This window comes from Mobula birostris, chromosome 12 (genome assembly GCF_030028105.1).
Source record: "Mobula birostris isolate sMobBir1 chromosome 12, sMobBir1.hap1, whole genome shotgun sequence".
Lineage (NCBI taxonomy): Eukaryota > Metazoa > Chordata > Chondrichthyes > Myliobatiformes > Myliobatidae > Mobula > Mobula birostris.
Genome location: NC_092381.1, coordinates 71,943,166 through 71,968,018, shown reverse-complemented (window position 1 = coordinate 71,968,018; position 24,853 = coordinate 71,943,166). Strand labels below are relative to the sequence as shown.

General features: G+C 42.5%; 1 protein-coding gene across 3 annotated transcripts in view; it reads right to left on the bottom strand.

Moving 5' to 3' along the window:
* acot11a (acyl-CoA thioesterase 11a) overlaps positions 1-24,853 on the bottom strand; it is a 131,696-nt gene that overhangs the window by 2,696 nt on the left and 104,147 nt on the right. For all 3 annotated transcript variants that reach the window (XM_072274088.1, XM_072274089.1, XM_072274090.1), the window contains 6 exons: positions 19,949-20,004; positions 18,848-18,914; positions 15,096-15,179; positions 14,874-15,007; positions 12,363-12,494; positions 8,425-8,551 (listed from right to left, as the gene is read on the bottom strand). In XM_072274088.1, coding sequence (XP_072130189.1) covers positions 8,425-8,551; positions 12,363-12,494; positions 14,874-15,007; positions 15,096-15,179; positions 18,848-18,914; positions 19,949-20,004 — 600 coding nt within the window. The remainder of the gene's footprint in view (positions 1-8,424; positions 8,552-12,362; positions 12,495-14,873; positions 15,008-15,095; positions 15,180-18,847; positions 18,915-19,948; positions 20,005-24,853) is intronic.

Below are 24,853 nucleotides of genomic sequence, written 5' to 3'. Positions count from 1 at the left end.
CAGAGGATTTGAATTGGGTTTCCTTTAAAGCCAAACAATTCTTATGGCGAAATCCAATCCCACTTAGAGGTTAATTGTTGTTTAGGGAGGAGATCAGAATGCTGATGTCTGTGGGAAAACCAATTGCAGACACTGTGGCTCCAGTCCTTTCCTTTCCTGAACAGTGTTTCCATAGATGATGAATACAAATGGTTGGATGGAAGCAAGCTCATTTCTACAGTTTTCCTGTGCCAACTGTGCATACCTGGGATGTCTCCAACTTTGACCTGGACTCTTAGATAATTTACTAAAATAGATGAGCATTGGATCCTGGCTCTCTTTGGTTCTCTCTTCTAAATTTTCCCTCACAGTGCAAATCATGGCTTGTATGCAGCCTATGAAACTGTGCCAACCACAAATCTGAAGAGTGGCCAACATCTGGACTTGCCCCATTGTTAAATTACACTTCAAAGTTCTTGACAAATTGGCACAGATGGTTAGCAGAGTCTCAAGGTCAACAAAAAGGAAATATTCCTAAGGTGCAGACTCTGTAAAGAAATGGTTCAGTTCACATGATGTAAACCCACATGGTGATACTTCATTTTATGTCATACCAGCAGCAGCTGAGAAATTGCTTAAAGTACTGTATGTCATTTGGAAAAACAAGAAGCAACTGGAGAGCACAAAGATTAACAAGGGACAAATATAGAGATTCTGTCAGAGTTTGAAGTACGAAATTACATTTCAGAAAACCAAGTGCCTTTTTGTTCTTTGCTGGTCAAATCTATGTCATCTTTTGTAGCTATTTTAGTGGGTGTGTGGAAATATTTCTGGTGGAGTGTGTGAGAACAGAGGGTTGCGATGTTGTCTGGTTAACACTGCTAACAAGTTCTGATGTGAAGTTCAAGATCAAGCCAGGGTAAGAGATTGGCTTTATTTGGAGTCAATTGAAACCACATCTAGGAAGATGGCCAAAGTCAGAAAATGTAATGGTATTCCATCACTTTGCTTAGATTTGCTCCTATCAATTATAGTCACTTTAGTTTTTTTTCAAATCAAAGCCATGCCCCCTTTCACATATTTGAATAGTATTTTTTGAAGGAAGACTGACTGAGTTGTAATTTCATATTACAATGGATTCCAGTTAACTAGGCCATTGGTTAATCAGGGCAGCTGCTTATTTGGGGCAACTCTTAAAGAACATAAACAAATCAAGAAAACAGGCTGGATTTCCTTCATTTGGGACACTGTGACACTTAACTGGGGTAGGAGACTGTTGCAAAACATTTTCTAACTACCATCAGTCGCGCTCACATCCTGTGGTTGATAGATACCACACTGTATTTAGAGAAAGCAGTTTTTAAATAGCATCACTTGTGTGTTTGTGTTCAAAAAACAATGATTTTTGTCACTGATAGATGCGAATAATAAACAACAAGACAATTCAGAACAGTTTTTGCTTACCACGATTTCAAGCATTTAGGCTTGGAGATGCTAGAACTGGCCGGGAGGGAAAATGAAGCAATTTTACTACCTTAAACAAGTTAGGGACTATGAAGAATTCAAAGGTATCCACAATCATCTTGTATGTAACAATGAAAATACAGTTTTGGATGATGAAATCATTGAAACCACTGTTTGAAGGCAGTCCATTATCTGCACAAGGTGTCTATGTTGATTTGTTCATTTACAGTCAATCAAAAGAACATTCAACAACACACTGGAGGAACTCAGCAGGTTGGGCAGCAGCTGTGGAAAAGATTGGTCGACGTTTCGGGCCGGAACCTGATGAAGGGTTCCGGCCCGAAACGTCGACCGATCTTTTCCACTGATGCTGCCTGACCTGCTGAATTCCTCCAGTGTGTTGTCAGTGTTGCTTTGACCCCAGCATCTGCAGATTATTTTGTGTTTACGAATCAAAAGAACATGTTAGCATACACTGAATGAATTCCTCCATCAATAAATATTAGGAACTAATACAGTTTTATAGTACTATAGTTGTTAGGTAGAATTCTCATTTGTTCTATATTCAATTTATATACTTAATTTGTTACTCAGTTTATTTCTGTAGTTTCTTTTTTTATACCCTTTTAAATGATTTTCATGAAGCTTTGACTAATTGGGGTAGCTGCTTAATGGGGCCAGAATGTACTGGTCCTGATGTCTCCTAATTAACTGGAATCTATTATATATGTTTCTTAAAATATGCTTCCATATAGTCCAATAATTCACATCACTATGAATACCCACTAACCCGATCCAGCCAACAATCCTTTTTCCTCACCTCTGCAGCAGAGAAGGTCAGGGAGGGATAGTTAGAACAAAGGGAGTATTTTTATAGGGTGGGATTAGAAGGCTTGATGTGGCAGTAGAAGTACAAATTAAGATCACATTAAATTCACGTCTGCAGTCAGTGTTATTTATAAGGTGGTAGGACATGCCTTGCAGGCCTGACTATACAAAAAGGAAAACCTGAGCCAAAATGATGACAGGCAGAAATTCTGAACCAGACAGTTCTGATTCAAACACAATTGAGTCGAGAACTTTGCAACATGACCAGACATAGATGAGGTATTGTTCCTAAGTTTGTGCTGTTTCTCATTGCTACTTCAGATTTCTAGCATCTGCAGTTTTTTTTAAATATATACATTTCCAATTCAGTTTAATACTGGGGAAACAGCAAAGAATATGGGGTGAATTGAAACCAGGTCTGGGAAGATAGCCAAAGGCCATCACACATATGAAACAGTGCTTGTTGCCAAGGAGACAAAAGTCCCAAGCAATGGGCCAAAGAGCAGATATGCAAGGTTAGTTGGTACTGAAGAATGCTTAGAATTCATAAACAACAGGGATTAACGATCCAGGAACACCAGTCATTAGCTACCACCTTGCAGATGCAAAAGCAATCAAAACTATACTGCATCTACAACCTTGGTGAGCAAAACATTTCAGAATTGTCTTACTGTTTATTACTCGCTATCTATCCATGACAAAAATCACTGCTTTTTGAACAGAAACATGCAAGTGACGCTATTCAAAAGCTGTATTCATGCAAAACGTACATAAGACATCGCTTGCAATGCCATGCTCAATTTTGGGTAATTCACATCTGGATACTGGTTTTAGCGAAAAAACGCATCATTTCATTAGGCTGCAAATGGGGATGAAAAGACTCAACTATGAGACAAGACCAGTAAACTTGGATTGCAAATCACTGGAAATCAAAATCTGGTTATTATAACTGTAATATGTTGTGAAATTTGTTTTGCGGCAGCAGTACTGTACAAGACAAAAATTACTATAAGTTACAAATACACAAATGAATAAATAGTGCAAAAGAGGAAAGTGAGGTAGTGTTCATGGACTGCACAGAAATCTGATGACAGAGGGGAAGAAGCTGTTCCTAAAACATTGCGTGTGGTTACCTCCTCCCCAGTGGTAGTAATGAGAAGTAATGTCCCAGATGGTGAGGATCCTCGAGGCACTGCTTTTCCATGGTGCTGAGGGCTGCGTTTGTAATGAGACCACAGCCCTCTGCAGCCTCTTTCGATGTTGCACATTTCAGGTGAAGCAACCACTCAGAACACTCTCCACGGTACATCTGAAGAAATCTGCCTGAGTCTTTGGTGACATACCAAATCTCTTCAAACTCCAAATGAGTATAGCCAGTGGAGTGCCTTCTTCATGATTGCTTCAATGTGTTGGGCCTAGGATAAATCCCTTGAGATGCTGATGCCCCTGAATTTAAAGCTGCTCACACCTCAGTGAGGACCGGTGTGCGATTTTCTGACTTACCCTCCCTGAAGTCCACAATCAATTCCTTGGTCTCACTGATGTTGAGTGCAAGGTTGTTGCTGTGACCCCACTCAACCAGCTGATCGACTTCACTCCTGTACGCCTCCTCATCACCATCGAGATTCTACCAACAACAGTGGTGAACATACAGATGATGTTTGAGCTGTACCTAGCCACACAGTCACGAGTGAGAGTAGACCAATGGGCTAAACATGCATCCTTGAGGTGTATACGTTGACTATCAGCAAGGAGATGTTTCTAACCTGCGCAGACTTGGTCTCCAGGTGAGGAAGTCAAGAATCCAATTGCAGAGGAAGGTATAGAGGCCCAGGTTTGAAGTTTGTTGATTAGTACTGAGGGGAGGATGGTGTTGAATGCCAAGCAGTAATCAATAAACAGCAGCCCAATGTACGTATTGCTCTTGTCCAAGTGCTCCAAAGCTACATGGAGAGCCAGTGAGATTGCATCCATCGTAGACCTGTTGTAGCAGTAGGAAAATTGCAGTGGGTCCTGGCCCTTGCTCAGGCAGGAGTTAATATTCATCCTCTCACAGCTGCAGATTGATGCAGGTAGGAACCTTTGCCTGCAGCTGTGAGAGGTCGAATTCGTCCTTGAACAGTCCAGCCAATCGATCAGCACAGGTTTTCAGCACCCAGCCAGGTAGACTACTTGATGACTCGTGGGGGTTCACCCTCTTGAACAATGTCCTGACGCGAGCCTCTGAGACAGAGATCGTAAAGTCACCCACCAGTTGCTGCAGTGATTTGTACAGGTGTAGTGTTACCACCCCTTTCAAAGTGTGCATGAACAGAAAAGGTAAAAGAATAGTCTGGCAAGAGTATCAAAGGAGCACCAAAGAGAACATCAGAACACTCTGCTGCAGGACTGCAGAGTAACAGGCATACATTTGCTTGAAATACAATGGGAATGTTAGTGTTAAGTTCTCCAGAACATTAAATATTTGACTGGAATAACCATTCAATTTCATCATTCAAACAATTTAAACCTAACGCAATATTTTAATTTTTATGCCTAATTCCCCCTGCGTTCCTGATGTGGTTGAATCCTTACTGTTAATGCTTTACAGCATTACAGTGTCCTTGATGACAACACCCACAAGTTGTGCATCCGCCTGCAGCTTCTTACAGACCACATCGGAGAACTGGAGCAGGCACTGGATGACCTGTAGATCATTCGGGAGTCAGAGAGGTTGATAGGTGGGAAGGCAGTTGTTCCTAAATTGTAGGAAGCAGATAACTGGGCGACCGTCAGGATAAGGAAAAGGTATAGGTAGTGAGTGCAGGGTACCCCGCTGTCTGTTTCGCTCAATAGCAAGTATATTGTTTTGGATATTGTGTGGGGTGGAGGAGGGGGGCTCCTAGCAGTGGACACACACAGCAGTCAGGTCTCTGACACTGTCTAGTTCTGTGGTTCAGAAGGAAACAGGGGAGAAGAGGTGAGCAGTAATGATAGGGGTTCACTGTTTAGTGAGACGGACAGGAAATTCTGTGGAAGATATCAAGAAGGATGGTATGTTGCCTCCCATTGGCAGAGTCAGAGATATTTCTGATCAAGTCCTTAGCTTTCTTAAGGGGGAAGGGAAGCAGTCAGAGGTCCTCGTCCATATCAGTACTAATGACATAGGCAGGAAGGCTGGTGGGGCTGGTGGTGGCGAGTTCAGGTAGTTAGGTGCTAAGTTAAAAGTACAAGAACTCCAGGGTGCTGATCTCAGGAGGCTATTCATTCCATGTGCCAGTGTGGCTGGAAATACAGATGTAATCCAATTTAACACATAGTGAAGGAGATGGTGCAAGAGTGAGGACTTCAGATTTTTGGATCATTGGGCTCTTCCAGGGAAGATGGGACCTGTACAAATGGGACAGCTTGGACACGAACTGGAGGTGGACTAATATCCTTGAGGGAAGGATTGCTAGTGCTGCTCTAGGAGATTTAAACTACAGTTGCAGGGGGATGAGAATCAGAGTGGCTGGTCAGCAGGTGGAGTGGCTATGGGGAAAGTAGATGTTAAACCTGCATGCAAAGAGAGGAATTGAAAGGCTGAGCACATTTTACCGCATGGAGTATTGTAGGTAAGGCAGATGAACTAAGAGCATAGATAAGCACATGGAATTATGATTGTTGTAGCCATTAGTCAGTCAATTGTGGGAGAGGCAGGACAGGCAGCTCAATGTTTCAGGGTTCCTTGGTTGTAGATATAATAGAGGGGGGGTACTAAAGGGGAAGAGGTGGCATTTCTAGGAAAATGTCATGGCAGTGTTCAGAGAGGGCATGCTGGATGGCTTGTCTACTGAGACAATAACAGTGGAGCCGAGAAATAAGAAAGGGATGAGAACGTTAATGGGTGTATGTCTATAGACCTCCCTATAGTCAATGGGATTTAGAGGAGCCAATTTATCGTGAGCTAGCAGATGCAAAATAAAAGGTTGTGATAGTAAGTGATTTTAGCTTTTCAAATATTGACTGGGACTCCCTTACTGTAAAAGGGCTGGATGGGATAGAGTTTCTCATACATGTTCTGGAACATTTCTTTAATCAATATGGAGAGGTCCTAACCTGAGAGGGCATGATACTAGATCTCCTCTTAGGGAATGAGACAGGTCAGATGGCAGAAGTGTGTAGGGGAATCCATTGGATCTAGTGATCATAGTTCCATTAGTTTCCAGATAATTATGGAGAAGGATAGGACTAGTCGTCGGGTTGAGATTCTAAATTGTAGAATGGCCAACTTGATGGCATCAGAGGAGATCTGGGTAAGTGTGCATTGGGACAGGTTATTTTCCATCAAAGGGATGCTTGGCATATGAGAGGCCTTCAAAAGTGAAGTACTGAGAGATCAGGCTTTGTATGTGCCTGTTGGAATAAAAGGCAAGTCTAGAGAACCATGGTGTTCAAGAGATATTAAGACCCTGGTGAAGGTGAAGATGAAGATGAAGAAGGAGGAGGATGATGATGATGATGATGATGATGATGATGAGGAGGAGGAGGAGGAGGAGGTACATATCAAGTATAGGCAGTTAGGACCAAATGAGGTGTTTGAGGAGTACAAGAAATGCAAGAGAACACTTAAGAAAGAAATCAGGAGGGCTAAAAGAGGAGTTTGCTTTGGCAGACAAGATGAATTAGAATCCTAAGGGCTTCTATAGATATATTAAGAACAAAAGGACAGCAAGGGTCATAATTGGTCCTCTTGAAGATCAAAGTAGTTATCTATGCATGAAGCCAAAAGAAATGGGGGAGATCTCAAATGTTTAGCATCTGCATTTACTTGGGAGACAGATAACAGAGGAACAAAAGAGTGTGAGGTCATGAATTGCACCTGGATTACAGAAAAAAAGGTGCTAGCTATCCTGAGGCCAATTAAATCGGATAAATCCATAGAGCTTGAAGAGCCTAAGAACCCACAGAGCCTGGCAGAGACATTTAAACCATCCTTAGACACGGGTGAGGTGCATTAGGATTGGAGGATAGCAAATGTTGTTCCTTTGTTCAAGATTAAGTCAGTTGGTATTCAGGATTGAGTAGTAAATTGGATTCAGCATTGGCTGAGTAGGTGAGGACAGAGAGTGGTTGTAGATGGCTATATCCCTTACACAAGTTGTGTAGCTAGTGATGTGCTACAGAGATCGGTGATGGGTCCGTTTCTGTTTATCACCTATATACATGACTTAGATGATAATATGGTCAACTGGATCAGCAAATCTTTGATGACATCAAGATTGGAGGTGTAGTGGACAACAAGAAAAACTATCGAGAGTTTGCAGCAGAATCTGGCATAGCTGTCTGAAAAATGGCAACGTAATTTAATTCAGACAAATGTGAAATGTTGCCCATTGTCAGGACAAACCAGGGTAGAACTTACACAGGGAACAGTAGGGCACTCAGGTGTGAGGTGGAACAGAGGCATTTTGTACTACAGATCCACAGTTCCTTAGAAGTGGTATTGCAGTAAGAAGGTGAGGTGCTCGGACACAATGGACACTTCGGATCTCATCAAAAGTGTATTTGTTCATCCTGTACACCTTTTTATTGGTCGCAAGTCACTGCTAGATACTAAGAACATAAAGTACTGCAGGACTCTCCCATCAGTGAGTTGCTTGACAGCGATGGACCTGGATTAATTGCATACTGTTGTTGTATAAGGGGTAAGGAGTCATTGTATAAGGGGTCATGGTACAGGTGCAGGTAGACGGGTCTAGGGAGTAAAACAGGCTGGCATAGACTGGATGGGCCAAAGGGCATGTAATTGTGCTGTATGACTATTAGAAACAAGTAGTCACTCCAGATCCAAGTTTTAAAGATATTGGTGGTTTATTCATGATAACATTTGGAATCCTTGTGATCAGAGCATCTGTACACACGGTATTATATTAGTGCAGTCTGAGCATGCAATATTTACATCTGCCACAGTCCTCTGAGAGTTTGAAACCCACATTTTAAAAACAGATTTCATTTTGGAAGCAAGCCAAACAGCCTATAAAAATTGAAGGAAATCTTACTCCACACCCTCTGAAAGGCTCCATTTAATCTAGTTAGAGGAAAAAAGTATTTATTCTGGTCTTTCAAACTTCTATAAACATTTTTGTGCATGTTCAGGTTATTTGATTATTCATTAAAAGGTAGACCACTTACATTGGTGCATGCCTCTCCTTTCTGACAAAGTTTAAACCCAGCGCAGGGTATTTCGCCCCTATCAAGGCCCTCGGTTGGTGGAGCTGCAGGAAGACTTACCGATCGGAGGGCTATCAGATAGGGGTCCCTGGAAAGATAATTTATTTCAGTTAACCAAATAATGGGTGTTAAGTTGCATGTTATTGGACTCTAAATTATATCATTTGTCACACATATTTTGATCCGTGAAAGCCAGTAGTGAACTAGAAATTGAGCATAAATTCAACAACCCTTGTGGATACAAGTTCTATTGTGACAACTTGGACTTTCTACTTAGCTAGTTAGTAGTCAATATACAGTATATCGAGAGTCAAAGCTAATATCTGATCCCTTCCAATACAGAGAGGCACATGTTTGCAGGCTGTTCAATCTCCTTCAGAATCTGCCTGGAAGATACAAGACATTGACAAGCAACACAAGCTGACAAGCTGTGCACCATTGTTTGGCATGTGGTCCTTTTCAATAGTTTCATTCTGTGTCAAATTCTATAAACTAACACCTAAATTTTGTAATCTGTTGGGTACTGCGAGTCATCAAGTTTTCAAAATGAATACTAATGTTAGTACGTCAATGCAGCATAACCCCTGCATGACCCAAGCATGGAAAAATACTGAATGACCTGACAAATTCTATCAGAGTGTCAGATGTGTAAAGATAGGGAATAGATCAGCAATGTAGCCCAGATAGGGGAGCTGACTACAGTGATGTGTTTTCTTCAATGTAATGGAAATAATCTCCTTCCAAATGAATGAAATGCAAACTTTTTATTCCAGAATTAATTGTAATCTGTCAGAAAATCAAAATCAACAAAAAAAAAAAGAGGGGAGGTAATTACTGGTTTTACACCGTGGCTGGACTGAGGGAAAGTGCAAAAGCTTACTTCACCATGGAAAGAGAACAAGTTAATTGTAAGCACTAATCTAAAGATGAGTTGGGCAAACTCAGGCCGAGGTGGTTAAAACATCAATAAAGAAACCAGATATTAAAAATATTAATGTTGCAAAGAAAGATTGATGAAAGAAGTAGGAAAATTAAAGTTTGCTGGCCTGGAGCCCGGTCTGAATTGGAGCAGATCCCACAGCAGGAAAGGGAGAAACTATCTGCCCTTGAGCCTCATTTTATTCAAACAGACAGGCCACGAATGCTGGCTCTACACCCACAGGAAACTCAGTGTCAAAGACAATTAGAACTTTGGGTCACTGCATCACTGAGGAAACATCGTGCATCAGGATCAGGTTTTACAATCAGTAGCAAAGAATCCCACTGCCAAGGTTGAACTTGATGGGGGCAGTTCTGACCAAAAAGGATTGAATCCCAGTTCTGTACTGAATGACCCTAGAAAGGAATTGTTTTTCCGAAGATATTTATGGTCCAGAATGTGTAGTGAGTGGTGAAATTCCCACTCTTGTCACTGATCGCTGAAGAAAATTTAAACTTACACAGTAAGCTTGCAGTCTGCCACTGGCTTCAGGGGCAGCAGAGAGCCTGTCTGTAGTATCTAGGCCTTTGCAGCACTCTGCATCTTTTGGGTGGGGACAGAACAAACTCCACGAGGTTGTTGGTAGAATCTCAGGTGGTGACGAGAGGGTGTACAGGAGTGAGATATGCCAACTAGTGGAGTGGTGCCGCAGCAACAACCTGGCACTCAACATCAGTAAGACGAAAGAGCTGATTGTGGACTTCAAGAAGGGTAAGACGAAGGAACACATACCGATCCTCATAGAGGGATCAGAAGTGGAAAGAGTGAGCAGCTTCAAGTTCCTGGGTGTCAAAATCTCTAAGGATCTAAACTGGTCCCAACATATCGATGTAGTTATAATGAAGGCAAGACAGCGGCTATACTTCATTAGGAGTTTGAAGAGATTTGGCATGTCAACAAATACACTCAAAAACTTCTACAGTTGTACTGTGGAGAGCGTTCTGACAGGCTGCATCACTGTCTGGTATGGAGGGGCTACTGCACAGGACCGAAAGAAGCTGCAGAAGGTTATATATCTAGTCAGCTCCATCTTGCCTACAAAGTACTCACAACATCTTTAGGGAGCGGTGTCCATTATTAAGGACCTCCAGCACCCAGGGCATGCCCTTTTCTCACTGTTACCATCAGGCAGGAGGTACAGAAGCCTGAAGGCACACACTCAGTGATTCAGGAACAGCTTCTTCCCCTCTGCCATCTGGTTCCTAAATGGACATTGAATCTTTGGACACTACCTCACTTTTTTAAAAAATTTACTGTATTTCTGTTTTTGCACGTTTTTAAAAATATCTATTCAATATACTTAATTGATTTACTTGTTTATTTTTTTTCTCTGATAGATTATGTGTTGCATTGAACTGCTGCTGCTGAGTTAACAAATTTCACGTCACATGCCGGTGATAGTAAACCTGATTCTGATTCTGAAATAGCATTGAGGTACAGAGGGATCTTAGGGTCCAAGTCCATAGCTCACTGAAAATGGCCATGTAAGTGGAGAAGGTGGTAAAGGTGGCATACAAACACATGTGTTCAATGGTAGAGGTGCTGAGTGTAAGAGTAAGGATGTTATGCTGTAGCTATATAAAACTTCTGTGCAGTTCTGGTTGTCCCTCTATGGGAAGAGTGTGGAGACTGTGGAAAGGGTGCAGAAAATGTTCACTGAGGATGCAGCCTGGATTAGAGGGTATGAGCTGTGAGGAAAGTCTGGACGAACTTGGATTGTTCTTCATGGAGTATCAGAGGCTGGGGGGAGACCTGATAAAACATTTTCAAATTATGAGCAGCATAGATAAGGTAGACAGTCAAAATCTTTTCTCCAGGGTAGAAAAGTCAGCCACAAGAAGACCTGCTTTTAAGTTCAGAGGGGGAAAGTTGAAATCTGACACAAGGGCTTTTTTTTTAAATACACGTAGTGGTAGACACTTAGCCCAGGTTACCAGGGATTGCAGAGGAAGCCTGTAGTTTGGTGAAGCTTACAAGGCTTTCAGATAGATGCACGAATATGAAGGGAACAGAGGAAAATGGTTGTTTCTCAGGACGTGGATATTTAGTATCAGCTAGCATCAAGATCAGCACATTATTCTATGCTTGGGCGTTGTTCTCAGTTCCACTATGCACTCCTGCAATATTTCCTCACCCTGCAATCTCCAAGCCATCTTAACCACATTGCAGCTTGCACAGATCTTGGTGGACGGCCCACAGTAGCAGAATCTTGTTTGTGACAGCAACAACCACAGCAGATCACGATAGGAGGAATGCCATTGGGGCTCATTAAATTAGCCATGCAACACGATTCCCTGCTCCTATATTACAAACTTTAAAGCTTCAGAGTAAAGTTTTAAAAACTATTTGCTACTTGCTGAAACTAGAACATTCAGACCAAGTCATTCACCATGAAGCCTTGTATATCTACAGAACCTCCTGTAGCTATAAAACCATCACATGGATGTGTTAATAACAGCTCTTGCCATAAAAACTGTCTAAACTAAGTACTTTATCATTTTGAAAGGGTGGTCTATTTGCCATCACTGGTCACTGACAGTTTCCATGAAGTTTATGCAAACTTTTAAACAGCTCCTTGCTGTCACTGGCTATGTAATTCAAGAGGACATTTCCTACAAGATACTCATGACAACTAATCAGGAAAAGTACAGCAGCTGTCTGAGAAGTATTTGAAAATCCAAGTGATAAAGCCTTACAGTGATAAAGGATGCACAAATCTCATACAGTGCACATTGGAGACACCCATTTCAGTAATATGTTGCTGGACATCCATCGTCTGTATATTAGTGCAAGTCATATTTTGTAGACATCAAAACTGATGTGGTTCATGTCAAGACTAAAAACTAAAAACTATATTTCTAGGAAAATGTTCAAACAAAAATTAACAGACAATTCATTTGAAAAGTGAAAATTAAGTTACCCATCAGCACATGGTACTCTCCGAGATGCCAGTAGAACAAAATCCTGAAAGTTGCCGGCCTTGTTGACAGAAGGAGAGATCACATGATAGATGACATCATCCTCATCCACTTTTTGTATCAACTTAAATTTTCTTGGAAGGAAAGACAAGATGAATCAAAATCTTAAAATGATGCATTTGAAAAACCACAGTTAAATTTCTTAATTCTTACTTCACATTCTTACTATTGAGAAACCCTCACTTGTGAAAGCAAATATTTTGGGGAAAGTCCTTCAAAAAAGGAATTCTTTCACATGAGGTTGAGCAATATCAACACTGGAAGAGACTATTCAGCTGATTAGACCCAGGAGCTAACTCTGAGAAATTATCCGCCTCTTTTCACTTTCTGCATTTACCTTTACAATCTTGATGAATCCTGCTACCGCTACTGTTTCTGGTTCGCATCTCAACTCTCAACGGCCAACTATATTGTAACTTCTCACTTGTTCCACAGCAACTTAAGTATAGGTCATCTGGTTATCAACTCTCCGATTCATGGAGATGGATTTTTTTCTGCTCTGTTTTCTAAAAGAAAATCCTTAAAGGGATAATAGGTTTACCCTTCTAAGCTCTAAGTATTCCAGGAAATATAAACAGATTGGAGGAATTTTCTTTCCCTCTACAAAGCTGGTGTGTGATCCCACAGATATTAAAGATTTCTCTTTAGTATACCATCCAGTGGGTCTGAGACACAGGAATTACTAGTTGGTTTGACTGCAAGGTTCATCTCATTTCCTCCTTCAGCAGGGTTTTGTTTTCTTATGTGATGATTATGGAGGAAGATTAAGGCACATGGGATCCACAGAGACTTGGTAAATTAGATCCATAATTGACTTGGCTGCAGTTGTGGTGAAGTGTCGTTATTCTGACTGGAGGTCTGTGACAGTGGTTTTCCACAAGGATCAGTGCTACGCCCTCTGAGTGATTTAGACTAAAATACAGGTGGTCTGATTTGAAATAGTAGTGGAGTGTGAGGAAAATTGTCAAAGGGTTCATCAGGACATAGACACTGTTAGAAATGTGGGTGGGGTAATGCCCCTTGGGAGGTCACATTTTAGAGATAACTGTACAGTAAATGGCAATACCCTTCGGAGCATTAATATACAGAGAGGAATCTTGGGGAGCTGGAACATACTTCCCTGAAAGCGGCAACACAAGTAGATAGGGCAGTAAAAACAACATGCAATACACTTGCCTTCATCAGTCAGGGTGTTGAATATAAACTTGTGAAGTCATCCTGCAGTTGTATAAAACTTTGGTGGGGTCACTTTGGAGTGTTGTGTATGGATCTGGTTGCCAGGTTACGGAAAGAATGTGGAGGCTTTGGAGAGGGTGCAGAAAAGGTTCACCAGGATGTTGCCAGGATTAGAGAGCATTATCTATTAGGAGAAGTTGGGCAAACTGGGACTGTTTTCTCTGAAGCAAAGGGTGACTGACAGAAATATATATAATGATGATGAGAGCCATCGATGGAGTAGATGGTCAGAGTCATTATCTCAGGGTGGCAGTGTCATGTAGGAGAGAGCACAGCTGTAAAGTGAGAGGAGTTTTGTTTAAAGGATATATATGAAGGGATATAGACCATGTGCAGGCAGGTGTGATTAGTTTAAACTGACATCTTGGATCAAAGGAACTGTTCTCATACTATAAACAAGAGAAAATGCAAATGCTGGAAATCCAAGCAACACATACAAAATGCTGGACGAACTCAGCAGGCCAGGCAGCATCTATGGAAAAAGTACAGTTGACTTCCTGCAGAAGGGTCTTGGACTGAAACATCAACTGTACTTTTTTCCCCATAGATGCTGCCTGGCCTGCTGAGTTCCTCCAGCATTTTGTGTGTGTGTGTGTGTGTGTTGCTTGTTCTTGTTCTATGTAGTGAACTACAGTATGTTTTATGCGGAAAACCAGTTGATCCTTTCCTCCATGGTCCAGAAAGACAGGAAGACTGTTAGTCTTTGAGCTGTGATCATCTGAGGCGTCCCTGATCTACATTAGACAACTACTACCCCAGTTAGTTGGACCCTGCTGGAATGTTCACTGTGCATTGGCTGCAGCTGATTCCACTTTAGTCGGTCAGTTATTAATAATATTCACTTTCTTTCTGGCTGCATCTACACATGCAGGCCTGGGAATGGCTGGGAAATAACTAGTCTGCCGGTGATAAAGTTTAGTGTCATATCAATAACCTGATTACATTCAGGCTCCCCCATTGACAGGGTGCTTCTCAGTTAAGCTAACAACACAAAGCCATAGGGAAGGTGGTCCAACCGATGTGCCTTGGGGGAGCTGATCACTGAGAAACTGAGAAGAGAAGCAACCCTCCATTAAGAATGGGAGGTCCATCAGATTTAATGTGTCCCTTAATAAGAGAGAGAGATTTAAGTCTCCTTATTTCTTATGCTGCATCAGCTTCTTCCCCCCCTCCACTGTCACGTGAGTTCAATCGATAGTTCCGTTGGCTGTTCTTACTGGTAGTGAGTGTCCCACTCATGTCGACGGCTCATATCAGACAGCAGGAGGAAGACTTGCTTGATGTTTACAGAAACAGTCATTTCTGCTTTGAAGAATAGTAACTGATCCTCTTCTAGCGTAAAAAGTTTTGCCTGGAAAGAGAAAATTGAGAACATTTTCCAGAAAAGCTGGTTAGCCGGAAGTCTTGAACACTTTGTGTTGCCGCTGATTTAAACTTGCCTTCTTCCGTGTGCAGCTCAGTACCCAGTTTTGTTTTGCAGCCAGGGTTTTTAGTGCAGAGATATTATTGTAGCTGAGGTAAACCTTTAATAATAATAAAAAAAGACAAACTTTTAATATGCCAAATGGTTAAAGGAAACACCTCTTTACCACTGGCCTATGAGAGTCACCTTAGCACATAAACACGTCTTTAGTCACTGGTACAACATACTAGCAGCGGTGTACTGTGTCCCACTTCCGAAGTTTGGTTCCGTCACAGCTGCAGACCGTGGAGCATGGCTCACTACCAGTACAATATTCTACTTCCGGTAAATGAACAAGCACGCCTGGCTCAACATGCTCTACTGATCTTTCCCATTACTGCTGAGTGCTGCAGCCTGCAGATTAGACATTCCCAGGTGAGGTGCAGTTGGCTATCTCACTTAGGGTTGCCAACTGTCCCGTATTAGCCAGGACATCCCGTATATTGGGCTAAATTGGTTTGTCCCCTGTGGGACCGCCCTTGTCCCGTATTTCTCCCACTAAGGTAGAGCGTTCCTATGAAACCGTTCGTAAGCCGAAATGGCATAAAGCGCAGAAGCAATAACCATTGATTTATATGGGAACATTTTTTGAGCGTTACCAGACCCAAAAAATAACCTACCAAATCATACCAATAACACATAAAACCTAAAATAACACTAACATATAGTAAAAACAGGAATGATGTGATAAATACACAGCCTATATAAAGTAGAGATAATGTATGTACAGTGTATCAGAATCAGGAAGATTAAGCCAAAACCAATTTGTAGGAAAAAAATCGGCACGTACATGCATGCGCACACAGGTGCCCGCACAAGGCTTCATGGTCATGGTAGTCTTTCTTGGGGTAAACACAAGCGTCCTGTATTTGATTGCTACTTTTGCCCCTTATTTGGGAGTGAGAAAGTTGGCAACCCTAATCGCACTCCATGTGCCTTTATTGGCCATATTGGTTTTAGTTGTGAAGATTCTCAAGATGGAATAGCTGATGAGCTTGCACGTGAATAATCACCATGCTGCTGAGTCGATGTTGTAGTTGTTGCTACTGTACAAGCAGTAACACAACAAGAGGCACCCCTCCATTTAAAGGGTGGAGAGGAAGGAAGCAAATGTAATTTGTAATGGTGAGATGCTGAGGCTTTATCAGGCATTGGTGCATTATGAGCACATCTGGAGCATTATGAGCAGTTCTGGGTCCCAGATCTAAGGAAGGATGTGTTAGCATTGGAAAGGGTCTGGAGAGATTTACAAGAATGATCCTGGGGATGAAAGGGTTACTGTATGAGGAGTATTTAATGGCTCTGTGCCTATATTCACTGGATCTAATAAGGATATTGAGAGGCTTGAATAGAGAGGATGTGTAGAAGATGCTTACAGTAATGGGAGGCCTCTAAGACCAGAGGGCATGTGCATCTGAATAGAAGGATGTCCCTTTAGACCAGAAGAGGAACTTCTGTAGCCAGAGGGTAGTGAAACTTTGGAAGTCATAGTCATACTTTACTGATCCCGGGGGGAAATTGGTTTTCCCATTGCTACAGAAGGCTATGGAGGAGATCATGGGGGGTTGATAGGTTCTAGATTAGTTAGGATGTCAAAGGTTATAGGGAGAAAGTAGGAGAATGGGGTTGAAAGAGGAAAAGAGAGTTCAAAGTTCAAAATAAATTTATTATCAAAGTACATATATGTGAACATATACAACCCTGAGATTCATCCTTTGTGGGCATACTCAATAAATCCATAATAGAATAATAACCATAATAAAGTCAATGAAAGACCACACCAACTTGGGTGCTCAATCAGTGTGCAAAAGACAACAGACTGTGTAAAATAAAAAAAAGAAAGAAATAGTAATAATAAATAAATCAGTAATTAATAAAGAGAACACGAGATGAAGAGCTATTGAAAGTGAGTCCATACATTGTGGGAGTATTTCAATGATGGGGCAAATGAAGTTGTGTGAAGTTATTTCCTCTGGGTCAGCAGGGATGCTTGCGGGCTAATAGCTCATAACAGGGAAATCAGCTACGATTGAGTAGAACCAGAATCAATGGGCTGAATGGCCTAATTCTGCTCCTGTGTCATATGTTGCTAAAACATAGAGTGCTAAAGCAAAGAAAGAACCAGGACTTGAAGTCTGTCTGTCTGATTCAGGTTGATCTTGGTGAGTGCTTAGACACAGAGGGTGAAAGTTTCATGAATAACCAAGCAAACAAAAGACAGAATTAGGCAGATTCTATCCTGGTTGTTAATTTTCACCAACACATGAAGTTTAAACTCAACTCTCCTTTGGCATTCAAGACAAACGGAGATTCCAGGGATGCAATTTCCAGCTTTTTGGATTTGTGTATAGAGAATGAGAGTACAAATAATAATTAATCAAATAATTCCTTTCCCAAAATAATCGAACTGTAAAATAATGTAAACATGAGGAATTCTGCAGATGTTGGAAATTCAAGCAACACACATCAAAGTTGCTGGTGAATGCAGCAGGCTAGGCACCATCTCTAGGAAGAGGTACAGTCGATGTTTCGGGCCGAGACCCTTCATCAGGACTAACTGAAAGAAGAGCTAGTAAGAGATTTGAAAGTGGGAGGGGGAGGGGGAGATCCAAAATGATAGGAGAAGACAGGAGGGGGAGGGATGGAGCCAAGAGCTGGACAGGTGATTGGCAAAAGGAATATGAGAGGATCATGGGACAGGAGGCCCAGGGAGAAAGAAAAGGGAGGGGGGGAAAATCCAGAGGATGGGGAATGGGTATAGTCAGAGGGACAGAGGGAGAAAAAGGAGAGAAAGAGAAAGAATGTGTGTATATAAATAAATAAATAATGGATGGGTTACGAGGGGGAGGTGGGGCATTAGCAGAAGTTAGAGAAGTCACTGTTCATGTCATCAGGTTGGAGGCTACCCAGAAGGAATATAAGGTATTGTTCCTCCAACCTGAGTGTGGCTTCATCTTTACAGTAGAGGAGGCCGTGGATAGACATATCAGAATGGGAATGGGATGTGGAATTAAAATGTGTGGCCACTGGGAGATCCTGTATCAGAATGGGAATGGAAATGCCACACATTTTAATTCCACATCCCATTCCCATTCTGACATGTCTATCCATGGCCTCCTCTACTGTAAAGATGCAGCCACACTCAGGTTGGAGGAACAACACCTTATATTCCCTCTGGGTAGCCTCCAACCTGATGGCATGAACATTGACTTCTCTAACTTTCGCTAATGCCCCACCTCCCCCTCGTACCCCATTCGTTATTTATTTTTATACACACATTCTTTCTCTCTCTCTCCCCTTCTCTCTCTGTCCCTCTGACTATACCCCTTGCCCATCCTCTGTGTTTTTCACCCCCCTCCCCCTTTTCCTTCTCCCTGGGCCTCCTGTCCCATGATCCTCTCATACCCCTTTTGCCATTCACCTGTCCAGCTCCTGGTTCCATCCCTCCCCCTCCTGTCTTCTCCTATCATTTTGGATCTCCCCCTCCCCCTCCCACTTTCAAATATCTTACTAGCTCTTCCTTCAGTTAGTCCTGACGAAGGGTCCCGGCCTGAAACGTCGACTGTACCTCTTCCTAGAGATGCTGCCTGGCCTGCTGCGTTCACCAGCAACTTTGATGTGTGTTGCTTGAACTGTAAAATAAGATGCCTTCAAAGAATACAGCTGACAAACATAGGAATAAACCTAAGAAAATAATTCCACTTAGTGAATTGTCAAATGGCAGGTTACCTGGTTGCTGGGGTCCCAGGGAACAGACAATGGTACTTCAGTTTGTTTACATGAAATGATATATTTTCTGAAAATTAAACAATAGGATTGAGATGTGAGATTACACATTGACAATTGATATAAAGAAATACTAATATAATCACAGCAATAATTACTGATTAACCTCTCTGTATCAACATTTTATGTTGGCAAGGGTATTCCTATAGTTCATTGTCCTGAGAAGATGATGATGAGATTCTTGAGCTGTTATAGCTCTTCTGGTGGAGGACGTTTAGTGTTGCTGGACATGAACACCCAGTGACAATGAAAGAATCTCCAAGTCAGGATGGTACGTCACTTGATTGGGAATTTATAGGTGGCATTCCTATCCATCTGTTACTATTGCCCTCCTAGGTGGTGAAGGTGATGAATCTGGCAGGTTATGCCTATATTGTAATGCAGTATTTTGTGTTATACCAGTGGTGAATGGCTTCAGGTCAAGAGGGAAGAAAAGGGCATGATTCAAGGCAGTTCCTTGGACTTTAAGCTTCAAAAGTTGCTGGAGAGCCACTTATCCAAGCAAATGGAAAGCGGGCAGAAATGGAACAGAGTGGACAACTTAACCCAAAGAGGATTCAGATTTATACATCCGGAAGGCTTCAAATGTCCGCTTGGCAAGAACTAGCATTTGTGTAGTACCCCTCCAAAGAAAAAAACCCGAAGGCACTTTGTGATGTCAACATACACATTAGGCAGTAAGCTTCATCGGCAAGAACCTCAATGGACTCTTTTGTAATAAATAGAGTTGTGGGCTGCTGTGGTACGTATGGGGTGATGTTAGAGAGTGTGTTAGTAGCAGGCCAAGTTTATGCCCATCAGAGACTATTAACAGGTCAATGTGCACAGCAGTGGCCTCTAGCTTGTGGCAACAGGTGCTTAACATAAAACATTAATATTTATGGTAGCTTTGCTAAATGTTCACAAAGCAGTTTATTGTTTAAAGAAAATATCCTGAGACAGTGTTATCATGAAGACTACATAAAGAACTACTGTAATGTCCAAAGCTGCCGGTCACAAAAGCTGTCACAAAATCCATTAGATGAAGCATTTAAGTTTGCTGACCTGTCAAGTCGAATTTTCTTCCGTGCACTTGCTTCACGGTACCTTCTTTCTCCATCCTGTCCATGAAGCAGAGTCTGCGTTACAAAGGATCTTTTCCTACTAGTAGCTTCTCCTAGGGATCCACTTTCCTTATGTGTCGCTAGGCCCATCCATCCTGACAACACATACCTTTCCACAGGCCACTGCACCCTCAGCTGCAATATCCCACCTTATCTGGAATTCTCACAGTGAAATCTCTTCAGTTCTTCACCTTTAAAGTTGTGCCTTTAAAGCCATCTATTTGGCCAAGCTTTCTGTTACCTCTGTGAAATGCTTTATTCCATGTTAAGAATGCAGTCCAAGTACAGGCAACAGTTGGTATTATTAACTGAGCATGCAAGGAATCAGCATTCACTAGTGTTTACTGATGGTACCGTGCAGTTTATATAGTATGTTTAATATATAAAACAGACCACTCAGTACAATTAGACACAGCTGGTTAGTGCAGATCAACTAAATGGTCAGCTCTGCGACAACATTAATGGAACAAAAGTTCCATAAAACTAGATAATCAGAGAACTGATACTTGTTATCTGCTCAATGCTAAATTTAAAGAAACAGAATCAGATTTAGTACCACTAGCATATGTCATGAAATTAGTTGTTTTGCAGAAGCAGTACATTGCAATGCACAATAATAAAAACTATAAATTACAATAAGTATATATAAAAAGAGAAAATTAAGTAAGTAGTGAAAAAGGAGAGAAAAAATACTGAGGTAGTGTTCATGGGTTCACTGACTATTCAGAAATCTGTTGGTGGAGGGAAAGAAGCTGTTCCTGAAACACTGAGCATCTTCAGACTCCTGTACCTCCTCCTTGATGGTAGCAATGAGAAGAGGGCATTTTCTGGGTGATGGGGGTCCTTAATGATGGATGCTGCCTTTTTGAGGCATCTCTTTTGACAGATGGGTCTTCAGCTGTTTAGACTGTCTTTAAGGCAGGAGCACATGTTGTGGCACATTTTAAATGGTGGCCACACTCCAATAGTGGTGATTTTTAATTCCAATGCCATACAAAGAATGTTTAGGGGCTAACGAACCATGAGTGTTGGGAGCCACAATACAGCACGATCATGGTTACAAACAAGCACTTTCTAACACGGGTCACTAGGTAACAAGCTGGAACAGGGCGGGAGCATTTTCTTAGCCCAGCAACACTGAAGCAAATACAAGTACCTGCTTCATTGCCCTGGTTGTACCATCTGGCTCAGTGGATATTACAATTGGACAAGTCTGGTCTATTTTTTTTAAACAAGCTCTGTAATCAAACTGACCAAATCTTCCAAGTGAAAAAGTACAAATTTATCTGTTCTATTGCGCTTGCTGTTTGCTCCTTTTGTACGTTTAGTTACACTAACAAATTTAACCTACAGTAAATATATTTCATGTTGTGCTCACCAATAAGGGCAACTTCTACACAACAGAAAAAATTCTTCTACAAACTCTTGGCATCAAACAGAAGATCAGAGAAAATTATTTTAGAAATAGAACAAGCTAAGGCAGTTATACTAATATTCAAAATTTATGAAGTAACCTTTTATATATCTTGTACATTGGGAACTAAATCCTTATCAATCAATTTCAACACTGGAGAATGCACCCTAACAGGTGTATGTAACAAGTAGTTTCTAGTCTGTACCAGTGGCTTCCAGGAAAGACTGGATGGCAACCGAGGAAGGTCGGTGACGCTGGAGAGACAGCTGACCTCCAGGAAAGACTGGCACGGGCTCACAAGGCTAGCAACCCTGTGGGCAGCACTCGCAAGAGGGCACGACTCAAGCTACGACTGAACACGAAGAGCAATACCCCCAGAGTCTCCCGGGGGTGGGGGGGGGCGGGGAGGATGAGAGACTCAACAGGACGGTCATACCAGCAATGGCCAGGACAGGAAACACGACTACGAGGAAGCTAACGCAAGCAACACTGACCGGAGAGGAATTCACGGTAAGGTGTCATTGCGGGAAAGTCTGCAAAAACATCAGCAGGCTCAAGATACACCAGAGCAGGTCTAGATGTGGATCAATGGTGACCCAAGTGCAGCGCACGGACTTAGTATCCAGTGAGACGAAGGAGAATTCCAGCCAGGAAGCACCCCACAGAGCTGAAGATCTCTCCGCACTTGAGTCGCCTCAGCACCAAACAACAGACCTAGTGAGTTCCTCTTCCGCTACCCCAATCCATTCGTCCAGGAAAGACAGGATCAAATAGCATAGATCGTCAGACAACATCACCTGGATGCAGTTCGATGATGATCTAGACGGCATCCTGGAAGTTGCCTTAGCAGGTCCAGTACACAGAAAGATCAACTCAGTCACAGCCACAGCGTACAATCTAGCAAAGGAACGATTTGGCCCAATGGAGCGGAGAAGCCAGCTGGAGTTACCACGGCAACCAAATAGGAGGAAAACGAAGATTCATCGCTTGAGAAGCGAATTAAAGACGTTCAACAAGAAGTTTAAAACCAGCTCACCGGCTGAAAAAGAAGGTATCAAGGACTTAACAAGTATGCTGCGGGAAAAGCTGTGCAAACTCCGGAGGGCAGAACACCTGCGACAGCAAAGAAGGAAGAAAGAGAAAAGGCGAGCGCAGTTTGTGAGAGATCCATTCAGCTTCACCAGGACTCTTCTCGGCCAACAAAAATCTGGTCTACTATCCAGCTCGAAGCCAGAGGTAGAGGAGTTCCTGCGGGAGGCACACAGCGACCCCCGGAGGGGTCAGGAACTAGGAACCAATCGGGCTGTGTGTAGACCAGAAAATCCATCAATTGAGCTGAATGTGAAGGAACCTACATGGCTGGAAATCCAGGACATCTTCCGGAAAGCTAAAGCATCAGCTGCCCCAGGCCCAAGCGGCATACCTTATAAGGTGTATAAGAAATGTCCAAAACTTCTTCGGAGGCTGTGGAAGGTCATGAGAAAGATCTGGGCCAAAGGTACTATTCCATCAAGTTGGAAATTGGCAGAGGGATGCTTTATTCCAAAGGAGGAGGTTTCTTCCACAATTGCCCAGTTTAGGACAATTTCTCTCCTGGATGTGGAATGTAAGATTTTCTTTTCTGTGCTCGCAAGAAGGCTGACTTGTTACATGACACAATACCGCTATATCAACACATCCATCCAGAAAGGCGGTATTCCAGGCTTTTCGGGGTGTCTGGAACACACCTCAATGATTAGCCATTTAATCTGTGAGGGCAAGCAGAAAAAAGGTGACCTAACAGTCATCTGGTTAGACCTCGTGAACACCTACGGGTCTATTCCACATGACCTCATCAGGGAAATGTACGATGGACATGTGGTCGATGTTTAGAGATCTCTTGCAGGATGTTAGGGATAAATTTGTCCCGGTGAGGAAGATAAAGAATGGTAGGGTGAAGGAACCATGGGTGACAAGTGAGGCGGAAATTCTAGTCAGGTGGAAGAAGGCAGCATACATGAGTTTAGGAAGCAAGGATCAAATGGGTCTATTGAGGAATATAGGAAGGCAAGAAAGGAGCTTAAGAAGGGGCTGAGAAAAGCAAGAAGGGGGCATGAGAAGGCCTTGGCAAGTAGGGTAACGGAAAACCCCAAGGCATTCTTCAATTATGTGAAGCAAAAAAGGATGACAGGAGTGAAGGTAGGACCAATTAGAGATAAAGGTGGGAAGATGTGCCTGGAGGCTGTGGAAGTGAGCGAGGTCCTCAATGAATACTTCTCTTCGGTATTCACCAATGAGAGGGAACTTGATGATGGTGAGGACAATATGAGTGAGGTTGATGTTCTGGAGCATGTTGATATTAAGGGAGAGGAGATGTTGGAGTTGTTAAAATACATTAGGATGGATAAGTCCCTGGGGCCTGATGGAATATTCCTCAGGCTGCTCCACAAGGCAAGGGAAGAGATTGCTGAGCCTCTGGCTATGACCTTTATGTCCTCGTTGTCCATGGGAATAGTACCGGAGGATTGCAGGGAGGCGAATGTTGTCCCCTTGTTCAAAAAAGGTCGTAGGGATAGTCCAGGTAATTATAGACCAGTGAGCCTTACATCTGTGGTGGGAAAGCTGTTGGAAAAGATTCTTAGAGATGGGATCTATGGACATTTAGAGAATCATGGTCTGATCAGGGACAGTCAGTATGGCTTTGTGAAGGGCAGATCGTGTCTAACAAGCCTGATAGAGTTCTTTGAGGAGGTGACCAGGCATATAGATGAGGGTAGTGCAGTGGATGTGATCTATATGGATTTTAGAAAGGCATTTGACAAGGTTCCACACGGTAGGCTTATTCAGAAAGTCAGAAGGCATGGGATCCAGGGAAGTTTGGCCAGTTGGATTCAGAATTGGCTTGCCTGCAGAAGGCAGAGGGTCGTGCTAGAGGGAGTACATTCAGATTGGAGGGTTCTGACTAGTGGTGTCCCACAAGGATCTGTTCTGGGACCTCTACTTTTCGTGATTTTTATTAACGACCTGGATGTGGGGGTAGAAGGGTGGGTTGGCAAGTTTGCAGACAACACAAAGGTTGGTGGTGTTGTAGATAGTGTAGAGGATTTTCAAAGATTGCAGAGAGACATTGATAGGATGCAGAAGTGGGCTGAGAAGTGGCAGATGGAGTTCAACCCGGAGAAGTGTGAGGTGGTACACTTTGGAAGGACAAACTCCAAGGCAGAGTACAAAGTAAATGGCAGGAAACTTGGTAGTGTGGAGGAGCAGAGGGATCGCGGGGTACATGTCCTCAGATGCCTGAAAGTTGCCTCACAGGTGGATAGGGTAGTTAAGAAAGCTTATGGGGTGTTAGCTTTCATAAGTCGAGGGATAGAGTTTAAGAGTCGCGATGTAATGATGCAGCTCTATAAAACTCTGGTTAGGCCACACTTGGAGTATTGTGTCCAGTTCTGG